This window comes from Rhinatrema bivittatum, chromosome 5, assembly GCF_901001135.1.
Source record: "Rhinatrema bivittatum chromosome 5, aRhiBiv1.1, whole genome shotgun sequence".
NCBI lineage: Eukaryota > Metazoa > Chordata > Amphibia > Gymnophiona > Rhinatrematidae > Rhinatrema > Rhinatrema bivittatum.
Window position 1 is genome coordinate 1,648,781 of NC_042619.1, and position 18,561 is coordinate 1,667,341.

Here is an 18,561-nt window from a genome sequence, read left to right on the forward strand (position 1 = left end):
AGAAACCCGCATTAGTAGTCTTAGCGAAGAGGTCCAGGCCCCAGTTTATCTCTTGGCACCTGTCCCATTTGTCTGCAGTGTTCCCATGACTATGTCAAGAAGTTCTTGTTGATCCTGGAAACTCATCAGAGTTCGCTATTCTAACATTTGTTCAACACTACCAGATTCCCACAAAAGTCCAGCTGATTAGGACAGAATATTTTATCTTCCATGGCCACGATTTTGGAAACACTCTTACTAAGCATAACTATCTCATAAGGACACATACAGTTTCAAGAATTTAACCCAATATACTTTCTGCATGCTCCAATTGTCTTGAGGGATCACATGGCTTGCTTACCAGATGTCAAGGCAGAGAAGATTCTGCTCCATTTCAGGAAAGATCTTAAAAACTTATTTGTTCACACTAGCATTCCCTTCCCGGGCCTCTCCCAAGGTGTAATGCAAACTAGGCATCTCTGGTGACATAGGTAGCCACTGCTCACTTCCTGGTATTTATCTTATATATATGTGTGTGTGTAAGGCATTAAATTGTTTGTCAATCTATGATTGTGTATGTAGACTTGTAATCCACCAAGATTTGTGGATTGATGGAATTAAAAAATTGCTTAAATAAATAAATCCCCCATCTGCTAGGAAACACAATTTACAGCCATTCAGCTATTGCCACTGATTTATTTTGTCAAGGATAGGTGAACAAAGTCCTTAGGTAAGTAAAATATAGATCTTTGGAGACTGCAAGTTTGGAAAAAGGTGGTTGTGGACCCTCTTCACAAAAGTGGTAGAAGGGAAGAAGCTATAGGCCAGTTAGCTTGACCTTGGTGGTAGGAAAATGAATGGAGACTCAGTTTAGTATCCTTTCCTTTAACAATCTAAAATCAAATGGGTTGCAGGATACAAGTCATCATGATTTTACTAGAGTAAGGAATAGTCAAGGAATATGATAGAGGTCTATAAAATCATGAGAGGACTAGAACGGGTAAATGTGAATCGGTTATTTATTCTTTCAGAAAATAGGAGGACTAGGGGGGCACTCTATGAAGTCAACAAGTAGCACACTTAAAACAAATCAGAGAAAATTCTTTCACTCAATGCACAATTAATTGCCAGAGGATGTAGTTAAGGCAGTTAGTGTAGCTGGGTTTAAAAATGGTTTGGATAAGTTCCTGGAGCAGTCCATAAACTGCTATTAATCAAGTTGACTTAGGGAATAGCCACTGCTTATTACTGGCATTAGTAGCATGGGATTTAATGTTTGGATACTTGCAGGTTCTTGTAACCTGGACTGGCCATTGTTGGAAACAGGATATTGGACTTGATGGACCCTTGGTCTGACCCAGTATGGCAATGTTTTTATGAATCTTTTTGATTGGGTGACTAGAGAAGCAGATCAAGGAAGATCACTTTATGTAGTTTACTTCGATTTCAGCAAGGCTTTTGATATGGTATTGCATAGGAGAAGCCTGGGAATGGGTACCAAGGTAGTGGAATGGATTACAGACTGGCTGACTGACAACAGTGAGCAATGGTAAACGGAACTTCCTCTGAAGAGAGAAGAGCAATAGGTGGTGCGCCTCAAGGATTGGTCCTGGGACCGCTTCTGTTCAATATCTTTGCATATGATATTGCGGAGGAGTAGGAAGGTAAAGTGTCTTTTTGCAGATGACAAGCCTACCCTGACTAACCTCCCCCTCCCCCCCCCCTTGACCCCAACTTATTGCTCCTCCCCCTCCCCTACCAACCCCCGCCCTCCTGAACCCTCTCCTATACTTTCCTATAAGTAACCCACTTAAATTTGTATTCTTTCCTGTAAATAGCACGTTACAGCCTCAACTCTTGTAAATAATCTGCCTAAACTTGTATATAGTCCTCTAAATAGCTCGTTACAGTTTTAATGCTTTAATTTCTATGCCCCCTGCTCTATGTATAATCCTCCTTGTTTTCCCCTCCCTGTTGATTGTAATTTCTGCCTTTAGTTACAATGTGAACCGGTATGATGTTTGCATACTAATACCGGTATATAAAAGTTTTCAAATAAATAAATAAATAAATGACAATGAAATCTGCAAGAGGGGGTAGCTTACCATCTACCAGGTAACCGGAGGCTCTGTAAGGATGTCATGCGGCAGCCCGTTTCCAGAGGGTGCAGCTGCAAAGTCCCCCGAGAAAGATAAGAGCCAGTGTGCGGTGGTGCACGGCTGCTGCCGGTGCGCCCAAGCCACACGCCAAAATGGGCATGCCCCTTGTAGATTTATTCTATGCCATAATGGGACAAAAAAGGAAGGGGAAATCCCTCCCCTTCAATTGCTGTGACACCAGCTTTGCTCTGGAAGAGGCCCATGGATTTTCACATCGGTACCTTGAATGCCCCCGCCGATGCTCTTTATAAATCAGCATTTGGAGGTTGCAATAACAGCAGGAAGCTTTGAACCATCTTTATCATCATCTGGACTTGAATCAGTTGTACCCATTACTGCTCCTGAGAACGTGAGTACTCCAATATTGGAAACTATTTTGTTACCAAATGATACTAGTAACTCTTCTTTAACTAATCCTCAGAGATTAGTGGTAGTAGTTCCTGTCCCTGTAATCCCTTATTCTTCTGGACATACAGAGCTTAGAAATTCAATGGCTGGAGAACCAGATGAAATCACCTTAACGGCTATTTGGAGGATTGTCAAGAGAACTGTTAGCTCTAGTAAAATCTGTGAATGATCTCTACTTTTTCAGAGGGAACAGCTACTAAACTAGCAAATTTAGATGCTAGAATGGAAACTTAATTATCTCTCAATCAAGGGACTATAACATCTTTATAGACCTCAACATCCTTATTACAAACTGCATACGTAAAGATAATTAAACACAATTCTTCAAATTCAGTCATTCCGTTAACCACCTGGTGCCTTAAAGATCTATCATTAAGACAATGTTGTACCTGGAGGCAATGGAAATATTCAGTGTCTGGAAGATTATATTGCAATTGTAGGTCTGAGAAAGAGATCATCTTTAAATTATCTATCAATTGCCCACAACACCATATGCCATATTGAGCCCATTTTTGGAATGTATTTCCCAGGTTGGTCACCAGATACCCCCCTTTATATATATCTAATGGCAGTAGCAGGGATATAGCTTATTGCCCTGTCAAAGTTAGTCTCCATCATTTCCAGATTTTCAATGTCAACATAGTAAAGGGATTAGAAACTGGGCTAAATCCACCTTTCGATGGGAGTCCTCACAGCCCAGTGTACAGGGGCATTTCCTGAGCTTCTATTTGCTCAATTTTTATCCACTGTTTCTGGTAAGATCATGAGGACCATTCAAATACTGCTCTCAAATGGCCGCATTGTAGTAATGTAAAAAAAATTGGGCACTGCCAAGCCCCCCAATCTCTTGGGTCTAAATAGAACCCTCCTCGCCACTCTAGGCAGACGTTTTCGCCATATGAAATTAAAGACCTTTGTATGCAGAGATTTCAAGAATTTGGCTAGAACCTCTAATTGGAGAGTCTGGAAAAGATAAAGCCATTTAGGAAGCACATTCATCTTAATAACTGCCACCCTCCCTAACCAGGAGAGGGTGTAGGGGCCCCATATATCCAGGTCCTTAAAGGTTTTTACAAATAATGGAAGATAAATTAAATAGCTGCGTCCAATCTGCACCCAGCTGAATCCCTAAATATCTGATACTGAGAGAGGCCCATTTGAAGGGGAAATGGGCCTTTAGACTATGAGCCTGTTCTTCAGCGAGTGAAATATTTAGAATTTCTGATTTGGTCAAATTCACTTTAAAGTCCGATATGGCACTAAAGCAGTCGAGTTCCCGCACCAGCACTGGCAGGGTTAATTGCGGATAGGCTACCGAGAAGAGGATATCATCTGCAAATAAGGATATTTTATATTGAGATTAACCAACTTTAATCCCCTTAATATCACCATTATTCCTTATCATGGTTGCCAGTGGTTCCACGAACAGAGCAAAAAGTAGGGGGGAGAGTGGGCACCTCCGATGGGTACCTCTCTACCTAGCTCAAAAATAGTAGAGTACGAGCTATTGACCTTAATGCAGGCTCTAGGCGAGGCATACATCGCCTTCAACCAGGTCCGAAAATTCTCCCCTTAGCCTACTTTTTGTAAGACCTTAAACATAAAGCCCCAATGGACTCTGTCAAAGGCTTTCTCTGCATCTAAGAACATAAGAAATTACAATGCTGGGTCAGACCAAGGGTCCATCAAGCCCAGCATCCTGTTTCCAGCAGAGGCCAATCCAGGCCACAAGAACCTGGCAATTACCCAAACACTAAGAAGATCCCATGCTACTGATGCAATTAATAGCAGTGGCTATTCCCTAAGTAAACTTGATTAATAGCCATTAATGGACTTCTCCTCCAAGAACTTATCCAAACCTTTTTTGAACCCAGCTACGCTAAATGTACTAACCACATCCTCTGGTAACAAATTCCAGAGCTTTATTGCGCGTTGAGTGAAAAATAATTTTCTCCAATTAGTCTTAAATGTGCTATTTGCTAACTTCATGGAATGCCCCCTAGTCCTTCTATTATTCGAAAGTGTAAATAACTGATTCACATCTACTCGTTCAAGATCTCTCATGATTTTAAAGACCTCTATCATATCCCCCCTCAGCCGTCTCTTCTCCAAGCTGAACAGCCCTAAGCTCTTCAGCCTTTCCTCATAGGGGAGCTGTTTCATCCTCTTTATTATTTTGGTTGCCCTTCTCTGTTCCTTCTCCATCGCAACTATATCTTTTTTGAGATGTGGCCATTGGGAGAGAGGGTCTTGTTCTTAGGGGTCTTCCACATTAGATTGACAATTTTGTGAATATTATCCCCCACATGTCTCCCTGGTATAAATCCCGATTGATCGCTATGAATCAATAATGGAAGTACTCTATTCAATCTACTAGCCAGTATTTTTGCTAATATTTATAAATCTAAATTTAAGAGAGATATAGACCTATAAGAGCCACAGAGGGATTTGTCCTTCCCGGGCTTCAATAACACCATGATGCCTGCCAGGTCCATTGAAGGTGGTAAAACTGTTTTTTTTAAGAGCTCATTGTATACCCTTTGCAGGTGTGGAATATAAGCAGGTCACTGTATTTCTTATAAAAGAGTCCAGAAAAACCATCCAACCCTGGGGCTTTGTAAGTCTTAAGAGAGGATATGGCATTAAATATCTCCCCCTGTGACACCAGCTCATCTAGTGCTAGTGATTGTTCTTCAGTCATCCAAACCACCCTAACTTCTAAGCTCGATTACTGCAACTCCCTGTACCTAGGCCTCCCCTACTCCACCATCAAACCCCTACAGATACTACAAAATGCGACAGAAAGGATAATCAGCAACGCACACAAAGCTGACCACATAACCCCCATCCTCAAAGAACTACACTGGCTCCCTACCTCATCACGCATCCTTTTCAAAACTCTTACTATCATACACAAATCTATCCACAAAAATAACTCATCCTGGCTCAGCGAACCTTTCCAACTCACACAATCTGCCAGCCCCACCAGAGCAAACCTCAAATCCACACTACAAGTCCCAGCCCTCAAAAAGGCCTGCCTCACAGCAACAAGGGACAGTGCTCTCTCAATTGCAGGCCTGACGCACTGGAATGCTTTACCTTCCAACCTCCGCCTGAAGCCTTGCCCATTCAAATTCAGGAAAATGCTAAAGACCTGGCTCTTCCACCAGGCTTTTCCAGATTAATTTCACCTATCCCTGTTCGCCACCAAACCTCGCCTAGCAACACGCACCCCGTAATCTCTGTAAATATGCTCCCTTGCCTACTTATTCTCTCCGTTTTAGTTCCTCTCTTTCAGGCTCCCCGTTAGAGACTCTTACCTTTTGTTTTTTAGGTTGTTCCCCCCCCCCCCCCCTCGCCCTGTTATTTGTAATTTCCACCTTCTGTTAAGATGTAAACCGATATGATGTGTATTTTAATGTCGGTATAAAAAAGCTGTTAAATAAATAAATAAAATAAATTCAGTTACAACAGACAATGAGATTTCCATCAAATAAGTATCAATATCATTATCCGATATAGGATGGTCGTTAGTATAACGACCTGATAAAACTGGACAAATCTGTCCCTTATGCTTGTATTATCCATCACATATGTCCCTTTAATATCCCTGATCTTTAAAACATGGCTCTGGGAAATCTGTTTCAATTAGTGTGCCAACAGTTTACCTGGCCTGTTTCCCTTGGCAAAATAAGTTCGCCTGGAACTATCCAATTGACTGTAATTGTTTCAGTCAAGAATAACTCTGAGTTCATTCCTTTTCCTATCTAGCTCCCGTAGAGTTTTACCTCCCCCATGTTTCCTTTATGTTTCTGTTCCAAATGGCCTATATCCCTCATCAAATCCAAGCGAGACTGTTGTGATTGCTTTTTATGTGCTACTGCTTTGGCTATCAGCTTCCCACGTATGACTGCTTTAAAGCAGTCTCATACTGTACCAGGTGTCACTTCCCCGTTATCATTTATAAAAAAAATATTCCTTAATATTCTCCCGTATAGCCTCACTGAATCTGCTTATCCGAGAGCAGTGTGTTGTTCAATCTTCAATACTTTATCCTCTGTTTTTCTGATTGAAGACAGAAGGAGCCTACTATGGGAGCGTGGTCAGACCACGTGATTGAGCCTATCTTCACTCTCATATCCCAAGGACCATAGCTTACTGCCTAACCACATATCAATGCGGGAATATGATCCATGTACCTGGAATAAAAAGTGAAATCTTTCTCTGTTGGATTTTGGAGGCGCCAGATATCTTGCACTCCCCATGTATCCATGAGAACATTTAAATGTTGTCTATGCCCTTTTAGGCCACCCTTGAGCAGGTTGCTATGATCTACTTTGGGGTGCAGAGTGATATTAAAATCCCCACCCATCAGTACCTGTCCCTGTATAAAATCACTCAGTGATTGTTCAAGTTGTGTGAAAAATTCTCCCTGATTAACATTGGGAGCATGGACATTGAGTAGCGTCACTAGTACGGTATCTAACTGGACCACCACAGCTAAATAGCGCCCTCTTTTATCCTTCTTACAGGCTATTACATCTGCTCTAAGATCTTTGGAGAACATAATAACCACCCCTCCTTTTTTCTTTTCCTCAGAATTTGAGGCTAGAAAAATCTGTGGATAATTCCTATCACGTAGTAAGCGCTCATCTTTTCTGAGTAAATGTGTCTCTTGTATAAAGAATATAGAGGCTCAAAGCACTTTAGCTTCCTCAAACAATAGCTGCTGCTTACATGGATGGTTAAGACCCTTGACATTAAGAGATACTAATGTTATCTCAGCCATCGATGATACAGTTTATAAAACATATCGTATACCCTGAAGACAGATCTACAACCTGATGATTGCCAAATAGTGTGTGCCCAGTAATCCAAATCCTGTTTACCTCCGAGAAATCATAGCATAACATCCCGTATTTTCCAATATTGACCTAGCCATTAGATTAATAGAGTTGTGACAGCAACAGCCCTCTTTGGTGATTTTGGATATATAAATGTCCCAGCAGACCCAATAGCTTCATGTCCAGGGTTTATCAAACACAAAACCAATAGCGAAAAATATCCCGTCTATCTCAGGTGTTACTGCCCCCGTCCTGGGCACTGCTTCCTGAATGTCTTCTCAGCCTTTTGCCTCCTTTTTCGGCCCTCTGCCAGCGTGTTGTCTCTTTTCTCGTGGTGGATAGCCCCGATTCCTGATTTGTCTTAAAGTTCGATACCTTTCTACCGGAGGAATTTTTCCGCCACTTTGTTAGATCTTGCAATGCAAGAATGGTCACGGATGTTAAAAGAAAGACCAAATGGATACAGCCACTTGTATTGGACATTTTCTGCCCTTAGCGAGTGTGTAATACATTTCATGGTTTTACGTCTCTGCAAGGTTGTAGCGGAGAGATTGTTGTAAATTTGTATTTTTGCACCTTTCCATAAGATATTCCCCAATGACCTTCCTTTATTCATGATTGCCTCCTTTACTGGGTAATTGTACAGGCACGCAATTATATCTCTGGGTTGTTTATTATTAGGTTTCTCCAGCTATCGGTGGGCGCGATTGATCGTGATCCCTTTTGTCATAGAGTTTGGTGGAGACAGAATTCAAGATGACATATATCCTGAACCAACAAAACATAATTCGTAGTGCCCTCTTCTTCTGGCACCCCTCTGATTCTGAGGTTATTTCTTCTATTCCTGTTTTCCAAATCCTCTAATTTGGATGATAAGCCCTCAGCCGTTTGCTTTAGAATTTGTACTTCTTTTGATTGCTGCGTCATCATTGAGGCCTGGTCCTCTGTGACCTGTTCCAGTTCTTGGACTCTGTCTTCCAAGTCTTCCACCTCCTTTCGCAGGTACTTCTTGTATCTCCATTTTAAGAGCTGCGATAATCTCTGTTTTTATGTCATTAAACCAAGTTTGGAACTCTTTTCGCATTGGGCTTGTCTCTGCGCCAGTTTCCGCTAGATCCCCGATGGTCTCCTGAGTCCTTCCACCTTTTCCTGGAGATAATTCACCTTGAAAGTCTAGTCACATTTTCCCCTGCTTCTTTGGGAGAGGTAGAAGATGTAGGTGGAGGATCAGTTCTCAAAGTTATTTATCATGTAGGAGCTGAAGTGCTGTATTCTCCTCTGCACCAACGAGGGAGGAAGTGAGGCCGATTCTGAAGGTTTCAAAGCGAAGGTTCAGCCTGGAAGTTTGCATATGGTGCTGCAGATAGTTGAGCCCTCAATAACATTCAGGCCGATACAGTAAAGTCCGCATTCGCCCGCTCTCTTGTGTGCGCGATTCACTATTCAAATTAGGCCCGGCGGTAAAAACAGGCAAAAGGAGATGCAGGGACACTAACGTGTCCCTAGCGCCTCCTTTTGGACCGGAGCGGCAACTGTCAGCGGGTTTGACAGCCGACGCTCAATTTTGCCGGCGTCCGGGCTCGGAAACCGGACGCCGGCAAAATTGAGCATCCGGTTTTCGACCCGACAGTTGTGGGCCGACTTCAATTTATTTATTTTTTTTTTACTTTTGGAAACTTTCGGGACTTCAGACTTAATATCGCCATGATATTAAGTTGGAGGGTATACAGAAAAGCAGTTTTTACTGCTTTTCTGTGCACTTTCCCGGTGCCCAAAGAAATTAGCGCCTACCTATGTGCAGACTCCACCACTACTGATTGGTGAGGGAGCTGTGATTTTTGGTATCCCGGAGCAGACTGCACTAAATATTTATTTATTTATTTATTTAGAGTTTTTATATACCGGCAATCATGAAAACATATCTTGCTGGTTTACATCGAACAGGAGTGCATTATAAACAAAAAACTAGAACTGTGGTGTCCGAAAGTACAGTTACATTTAACAAGGGTAGCCGAACTTGGAGAAGGAAGAAGAGAGGAGAGGTGCACAGAAGAGAGGAGAGAAAAGAGAAAATATGTACTGTCCATTTGTTTGTTGACAGCTGGCACTGAGCAGGGATGTTCCCAAATACGATGTTGCAAATCTAGGAGAACATCATGCACTGGTATAGCTACCACTTGCTTTGGAGGGTCTACAAATTGAAGTACCTCTAGGGTTTGCTGTCTGGTGTCTTGTTCTGTCACTAATTTGTATGGTATCTTCTGGAGGAGATTTTTTCCTGGGATCTGGTGGAGATGGATCTGACATAAAGACTTCAGATGAAGTATCTGATTGTGTATCACTCCAAGTATCATATTCGTGTACTTGTGGAGAAATTGTTGAAGTCTTAGGTGGTGGAGGAATTCCTGAAGGTCCTGGTAATGGATCCTCAATAGGTGACTCCTCAATGTGCTCTTCCTGTGGATTAGAGGGAAGAGAATCGAGCAGATCCTGATATTTTTTCATTAAGATCTGATATAGTGCTGACTCTGGGCGTCCTGGATCCCCAGCCGATGGTGACGGCTTTGGAACCGAAGATGGGGTTGTTGTCTTCGGTGGTCGCTTTGAAGTCACCGTAGTTGTTATCGATTTAGTCCCCGGCATTGGTGCAATTATGGACATCGGCATCAGTGCTGGCAAAGTCTAATATTTAGACACATCGACAGTGTCGTCATCAGTATGGTGACCGGTGTTAGTGAGGTCACCAACATTGGCATAGATACCGGCATCAGCTCATGAACCGGCGACGTCACCGGCATCGGCAGTCACCAGAATAGGTATCTGTTCCTTCAAGGCCTCGATCACCGCTTGTCTCATAAAAATCGACAATTCCTGCAATACAGCTGGGGTAGATGGAGTAGCTGTATGCGGTGGCGGTGTGGGTGTTGATAATACCTACACCGATCCCTGTGTAGGTTCGATCGATGATGTAGGCCCCAACGCTGGTAGCGCAGTTTCCTGATGCTTTTGCCGGTTCTCCCGGGGAGAGAGTTAACGCTGACGTCGGTGTGTGTCGATGTCGGTGCCCATGTTTGGGCCTATGCTCGACTACCGACCTTATCGAAGTCTATGGCGATGCTTGATCTCCCGATCCTTCCAGACGATGTTTTCTCAAGAAAATGTTTTTGGAAACTCCTGCTGAGGACGATTTCGTCAATGTTGAAGGAGAAGGAAGAAGCTGAAGGTGAAAAAGGTGTTCCATTTTCCCCTGTCTAAGTTTTCTTCCTTTGGGAGTCATCTCTACACATTGAGGGCAGGTTGAGACATCATGTTTGTCACCTAAGCAGAGAACACACTCAAGGTGTGGGTCTGTTATGGACATAGTCCGATTACACATCGGACATTTTTTAAAACCTGAAGTCATCTTTTCACCAAAAGCCGTCGATGAAAAAAGGGAAAACATTTTGAGAGAGAGAGTTTTTACTTAAAGTAAAAATGAGACTATAATTTCTCACCATCCGGTGGAAATGAGAGAGAGATCCCGATTGGGAGAAAAATATTTTGAAAAATCAATGACTTTTCAGTCAGTAATTCTGTGAGAAAACTCACAGGACTCCTATCTCCACGATGCTTACAGCAGCGCAGAAAAACGAAGACTGAAGAGAGACCCCTGTGGCAGAGAATATCATGGCATGCTGGGCATGCTCAGTGGCCTCACAGTGCCAGTCAAAAGTTTCTAGAAAGTTTTCCCGCAATAGGGCTCAGTCAGTGACGTCACCCATATGTGAGGACTAGCAAGCATCCTGCTTGTCCTGGGATAAAATAAGCATACAGCAACCAATAATTATATATAAGGCAGAGATTAAAATGTGAAAAACATTTTTTGATGATGTCTAACACAGTAAGAAAGTAATGATGGCAGATAAAGAGCAGATGATGAATCCAGTCTTCCCAGCAATTTGCCGCTCTGTGTGATGTTCATACTATATACAGTATTTAAAGATTCATCTGTGAGGAGAATACAGAGCTGGGGAGGAACAGATACTGGGGTTTAAACCTAAATAAAGGGCATTACAATAATCGTAATGTGATGCTACCAAGGTCTCCATGTGTAAAATACCATATCCTTCTGAGAGAAAGTGTCGAAAATGCCAAAGGAAGTTAGAGCAACTAAGGAGATTTGCAAATTCAGTGATTCCTCTTAATCTCCAATCATCCCTAAAATCCATACTTGCTGTTAGCTTTCAAGCAATGTAACATCAAGCATTAGCGTTGGTGGTGAATATCAGGATCATTGTGATTTTATGGCTATTAGATGGTTTATTTCTGTTTAATCTTCTTCTATGCTTGTCCTTCACCTTGAGCAAATCTCTTGGAAAAGAGAGAAACAAGTCCAAATAATCTATAAGATAAATTTGCATATGCTGGATATCTAGTATAGGCACATTTATCTCAAACATATTCATTGTTGATAGTCTGAAGGCCATGGAATTCACCAGGACAGGATTAGGAAGCCCTAAGTTAGAGAAGGGACAGGAATGATGGTGAGAAGAAAGGTAGAATAAGAGAACGAGCAGGTACATTTACATTTATTAAAAATTAATATTTGTTCCAGTATACAAGTCCAGAGTGGATTAAGAAAGTTAGAAATAACACCACCATAATATTACCTGCTCTAGACTCTCATCCTCAGTAAGCGTTCCTGTGTCTCCATTCCCATTGATAGGGATTTCCATCGTGGCTGCTTTACTCATTATCCCGTCCGTCATTGTTACACTTACAAAAGAAATGGGAAAGAAAAAGAAACGTAAGTAAGCTCAAAACACAGTCACAACCAGAGACCCCCTTACACTACTAGAGGCACATCCCACCCACAAAGTCACCATTCCCTGACAGACAAAGCCCGAAAGTCATTACCCTTCACTGCCAGAGAGACCCCTCCTCATCTACCTCCACCAAGGGCATGTTTTCAGTTCACGCGTGAAACTCTTTCTTTCTGTTATCAGACATGACGACTCTGGAAGTGAGTTCCACAGCTTGGGGCCTGGTATGGAAAACACTCAGTCTCTTATTTGCGTGTTAGGTGTGTGTTCCGAGTAGAAGGCACCATTAGAAGTCCTTTGTTTTGTGATCTTAGGGCTCTCCGTGGTATGTAATGTTGTAGTGTCACTCCTAATAAGCATGGAGATTGTTGATGATATTGAAAATTAGAGTCAGTACTTTACCTAAATACTTATCTAAACCCCTTTTAAATTCAGCTATGCTAGATGCCTTGACTATATTCTCTGGCAACAAATTCTATAGCTTGATTGTTTGCCGAGTGAAAAATGCTTCATCCAATTTGTTTTAAATCTGCTAAATGTGAGTTTTGTGGCATATTCCTGTGAAGGAGTATACAGTAGAAAACCCCAAAACACCTTATAGGACCAGATCCAGAGATCTGGCCTGATCCACCTTAAACCTAAGACAGCAGGGAATCCAGGTCCGGGCAAAGGTCCCTGGGAAGGATTAAATCGAGCTAGGCTCAGGAGGGAACAGGAGGCCCAGAGGACAGAAGGAAGTCTAGAGAAAGAAAACAGAAGGGGAAAAGCACAGGACTGCGTCTGTGGCCAAGTCCATAAGCAAAGTGCTGTCAAGCAGCACTGTCTGAATTTTAAGGAGGCTGCTCACTCCATAAAAATGTTGCTAGCAGTAAATTGTTTATGGATTATCATAAGACTTGAGGATAACTGCATAAAGCAGAAGTTGCTACCCTTAAGAAAAACACAGAGGCAATCTGCACGGCGCGGCAGATACTACCATAAGAAGCTTGCTGGGCAGACTGGATGGATCATTTGCTCATTACTATGTTACTACTGAATTGTAAGTTGTAAAACTAAATTTCTGTTGCTGAACTTTGAAGAACAGCAGAGCTGCTTTTATTTTATTGTCACTAACAAAGAGGTTTATGCAAGATTTCTGGCAGAGTCCAGCATGAATCTGTCCTCTGGCTACTATACAACCACTCACGATGCCCAGTCCCCTAGTCTTAGTACTATTTGAAAGAGTAAAACTAGGGGTCATGACTGGAAATTCCAATTAGGAAGGCTCAGGAACAATATTGGGAAATATTTCGTCATGGAAAAGGAGGTGGATGCATGAAATGCCATCCCAGACAAGGAAGTGGAGACAAGAATGGTAATGGAATTCAAAAGTTCATTGGGCAAATACAGAGGAGACCTAGTGGCTAAATAACAGAAATGAAGAAATGGGGTAACTGTGTTACACCTAAAGTTAAAATCTCTGCATAGGAGTACTTGCACATAGCAGCAGTTACTACCTATAAAAGAAGAGATGGGAGTCGACTGCTCAAAGTGGCAGTTATTACCTAAGCAACTTGCTGGGCAGACTGGATGGACCAATTTGGTCTTTACCTATCGTCATTAACTATGTTACTATGTAATTGTCCCTTACTTATCTGTTCCACACCACTGAACTTTATAAAAACTTCTGTCATACCCCAACTCGGTCATCTCCCTGTTCAACCTCTCTTCATAAGGGAGCCATTCCATATCCTTTACCAAGTTTGTTGCCCTTCTCTGCAACCTTTCTAGCTCCGTTCTCTTTCTTGAGATGGGGCAGCACACAATACTCAAAGTGTGGCTGCACCATGGATTGACACAGAGGCATTATGATGTACTCCGGTTTTATGCTCCATTCCTTATGTTCTATTTGCTTTTTTGACCGCTACCACACACTGAGCTGAAGATTTCAATGTATTTATTTTATTTAAAAATACTTACATTCCACAACTTCCCTATTTAAAATTTGTCCACAATGACTCCAAAATCTTTTTCCTGGGTGGTGACTCCTAATATGGAACCCAACACCTTGTACCTATAACTGAAATTATTTTTCCCTATCACTTTGCACTTAGTCATGTTAAATCACATCTGTCATTTTGAAGCCCAGGCCCCCAGCCTCACCAGATCCTTACAACCTGCTTGTGTTTTAACAACTTTGAATAATTTTGTATCATTTACAGATTATCTCACTTGTCCTTCCCTTTTCCAGATAACACTGGTCTACATCTGAAAAAAAATATTTTCTGCTGATCTAATTATTTTTGCTGATTTTACCCAAATGAAAGGTGCTGATTCCAAATATGAATTCAAAAAATATGCAATACATCAAATTTTTTCACAAATGAGAAACGTTTGATTAAAGATTATAAAGTTGAATACAAGGGTAATAAGACATTCTGAAGAAGCAATAGCACGTAATATTTGTTTCATGCAAAAAACAAGTCTATTGTCTAACCAAGAGAGCAATAGTTGTGTAAATTTTAATTGTTAGGAAGAAATTCTCTCTTTTTGGATGCTCTGGAATAGTTATGATCAGGGTTGTCATGCTGTGAACACCAGCAGTAGTCTGCCATCATGTTTGTGTTCCATCTGCCTTGATTTCTATGTTCTATGGTCTTGATGTCAGCGTTCTCCTTGTTCTTCACTCATAGCTCCAAGATTTGAGGGGAAGTAGTTCAGGTGGCTATCAAGGAAATGCAATTTGGGTATTGTAAAACAACCACAAATGAAACAGAATATATCAGGATCATTCCAGCACTGTCCACGAACTATTTGAGTGTTGGATGACATATTCAACAAAAACAGATTTAACAGAGTTAAATTTTCTGCGACTTCTAAGCCTCTTGGATGACTGAGTGCTGCCGTCGGTTTTCACGCTGCTTATGTAGCCATAAAATTTATTTATTTTTTTAATAACTTTTTAATATACCGACGTTCGTAGGTCACATCACGCCGGTTTACAATTAACTCAAGGATGGAAAATTACAATGAACAGGGAGCCGGGGGATGGAGCAGGCGAGAAGGGGGGGGGGGGGGGGGTCGGGAGAGACAGCAGAGATGAAGGAGAACAGGGCAGAAATGAGCGAGGAGAGAGGAACAACCATAACAGCAGAGGGAACTTATTTACAACATTTCATTATGTTACATCAACCAGGGCGGGGTACATGGAATAAAAGTATTGGACACGTACGGCTACAAATTCTACAACATATAACGCGCAGAGGGGGAATAGAGGATGGATTCTGGGTGGACGGGGGAGGGAGGGAGACTAGGTTTGATTAGCTTCTGGGTAGGCCTGCTGAACAGCCAAGTCTTGAATGCCTTTTTTGAAGGTGAGCAAGCAAGGTTCAAGACAGAGATGAGTGGGAAGCAAGTTCCAGAGGGTGGGGCCCGCAATGGTGAATGCCCTTTCTCTGGTGGTGGTAAGGTGTGCGATTTTGAGGGGTGGAGTATGCAGGGTGCCCGCAAGGGAGGATCTGGCAGGGCGATTAGAGGAGCGGAAATGGGGCATTACCTTGAGGCAATCGGAGTTGTTTTTATGGAGCACGTTATGAAGGATGGTAAGGGTTTTATATTGAATACGGAAAGGGATGGGTAGCCAGTGCAGGTCCTTTAATATAGGGGTGATATGCTCTCTTTTCCGGGTGTCTGTTATGATTCTTGCCATGGCGTTCTGTAGGATTTGAAGGGTTTAATGGTAGAGTATGGGAGGCCTAGGAGCAGGGAGTTGCAGTAATCCAATTGAGAGAGAATGGTTGACTGCAAGACTAGGCGGAAATCCTGAGTATGGAGTAGTGGCTTCAGCTTTTTACGGATGTGGAGTTTTAAAAGCCCCCCTTTAGCAAAGACTTAATGTGAGGTTTAAAGTTGAGGTGCTGGTCTAGTTCGACTCCTAGGTCTCTTACAGAGGGTGATGGGGAGTGAGTTAAAGTGGGGGGAGGAGAGGTGGAGGGAGATGTGTGTTCTGGTTGATTAGATATGTTGAGTATCTCGGTTTTTGCTGCATTAAGTGCAAGGTGGAGGTTGGATAATAGGGAGTTAATGGAGACTAGGCAAGATTCCCAGAATTGTAGTGATTCTTTAAGCATATTTTGAATGGGGATAAGAATTTGCACATCGTCAGCATAAAGGAAGAAATTCAGGCCTAGGTCAGAGAGGAGGTGGCAGAGGGGCAGTAGGTAGATATTGAAAAGGGTGGAGGATAGGGAGGATCCTTGGGGAATGCCTTGCGTGAGTGGAATGTGAGCCGATTCAGATTTGTCAATTTTTACTAAGTATTCTCTATGGGTAAGGTAGGAGGAAAACCATGATAATGCTGTGTCAGTAATACCAATCTCTGCCAGCCGGGAAAGAAGGATTTGGTGGTTGACCGTATCAAAGGCTGCTGATATATCTAGGATAGCAAGTAGAAACGATTTCCCTTGGTCCATGCCTATGAGGATAGAGTCTGTGATTGCTAACAGGAGATTCTCAGTATTACAACCTTTACGGAAGCCAAATTGGGATGGGTGTAGGATATTGTGGTCCTCAAGGAAGTCAGTAAGTTGAGTATTGACTACCTTCGAGGATTTTGGTGAGGAAAGGCAGGTTAGATATAGGTCGGTAGTTTGCTGGGTCAGTGGGGTTGAGGGTAGGTTTTTTAAGGAGGGGCTTGACAACGGCAAGTTTGAGGGGATCTGGGACTTATTAAATGCCAATGTCAGCAGTTTTAAACTGTTTAATAAGCAGTCTTCCTATTGGTTATACCGATTGCATATTCAGGATGTCTTCTGCTCATTATCTTTTTGCATATTCAGCATATCTAAATAGTAATGTTACGTTATTGCTATAAGAGTTTATGAGTAGACAGTGTTTTGCGGAAAAACCAGACGTGACTGGAGGAAATGGATGTGATTCAGCACACTCCATTTTCTTGAAAGATGTCCTTTTGGCTTTAATTACTCTTTTATGTCACTGTTTAACCATGCTGGCAATCGTTTCATCTTCCTTTGATCTTGTTTAGTGTGTGAAATACATTTTATTTGGACTTCCAATATGGTATTTTTAGACAATTGTCAAACATTTGAGTCCTACTAAGAGGGTATGTAAAATACTCAAAAAACTAAAGACTTTCTCTTACCTTATTTATGTGTGTTTAAATTATGGAAAACACTAATGCACTTAACACAGATATATTATGATCAAAATACCCTCATACAAATGAGCTGTGCACCTTGCCTCATGGTTTTTTGTAGCAAATGTCTCTCTTGCATGTGCCCATGTATAATCATCAATCCTGATAGCTCATGATTTTTTATTTTATTTATTTAATTTTTTAGCATTTTTTGGTTGCATTTTTTGGTAGCATTCAACCGAAAAAATCCAACTTAGCTTAAAACATATTTATCCAGTGTATCTAACAGGATTTTTTCACTTGAATGCTTTTAGGATACACTAACTGGACAAGAATCGGTTTTAAGCTAAGTTGGATTTTTTTGGTTGAATATTTTTACTTGCAACCAAAAAACGTTTAAAAAAAAAATAGATGAATTATCAAGACTGATAACTAAAAATGTAATAAGTTGTGAGCTATCACATAAAGATCCATAAAGATTTCACAGGGCGTTTTGTTTTCTGCAGGACTTATCCTGCTTTACTCTAAGGTTTCCTGAGCATATAATGCCACACCCCCACTAATATTGGCAGGTCAATACAATTTGTACCCTGGTATCAGTGTCCCATTGGTTATCCTCCTTCCACCAGATTTCTGAGATGCACATTAAGTCTGTAGCTTCATTAAGTGCCAAATCTAATCTTATAAGTTTAGATTTCTGGCATTTGTATAAGACAATTTACATCATGTTTATGGAGAATGAGAGAAAGATGGCAGAAATATTAAACCAATACTTCAGTTCAGTGTTCACTAAAGATGACCCTGGAGAAGGACCGCTGTTTGACAAGACCGTGGATGGGAGTGGAGTTGATGCAACCCCCTTTACAGAAGAGAATGTATGGAAAGAGCTAAGAAACCTGAAAGTGGACATGGTCATAGGGCCAGATGAGGTGCATACCAAGATACTGAGGCAGATGAGGAATGTGCTGGAGGGTCAGCTGAAATACCTGTTCGATAGATCCTAGGAAATGGGAAATGGGTGCCACGTGACTGGAGAAGAGCGGTGGTGGTCCAGCTTCACAAGGGTGGGAGCAGAGAGGAGGCTGGAAACTACAGGTGGTGGGAAAATTAATGGAAGCTCTGCTAAAGGAAATTATAGTGAACTATTTAAAATCTGATGGGTTGTGGGACCCTAGGCAGCGTGGATTTATCAGGGGAAGGTCCTGCCAGACAAATATGATTGACTTTCTTGATTG

At 41.8% G+C, this 18,561-nt stretch overlaps 1 protein-coding gene across 7 annotated transcripts in view; it reads right to left on the reverse strand.

The window, feature by feature from the left end:
* ARFIP2 (ADP ribosylation factor interacting protein 2) overlaps positions 1-18,561 on the reverse strand; it is a 222,599-nt gene that overhangs the window by 143,019 nt on the left and 61,019 nt on the right. For all 7 annotated transcript variants that reach the window (XR_003856805.1, XM_029601888.1, XM_029601889.1 and 4 more), the window contains one exon: positions 12,040-12,145. Coding sequence is in view for 5 of the 7 variants with exons in the window: in XM_029601888.1 (XP_029457748.1) it covers positions 12,040-12,138 (99 nt within the window). In the remaining 2 variants the exon portion in view is untranslated. Of the gene's footprint in view, positions 1-12,039; positions 12,146-18,561 lie in introns of those variants that run through there.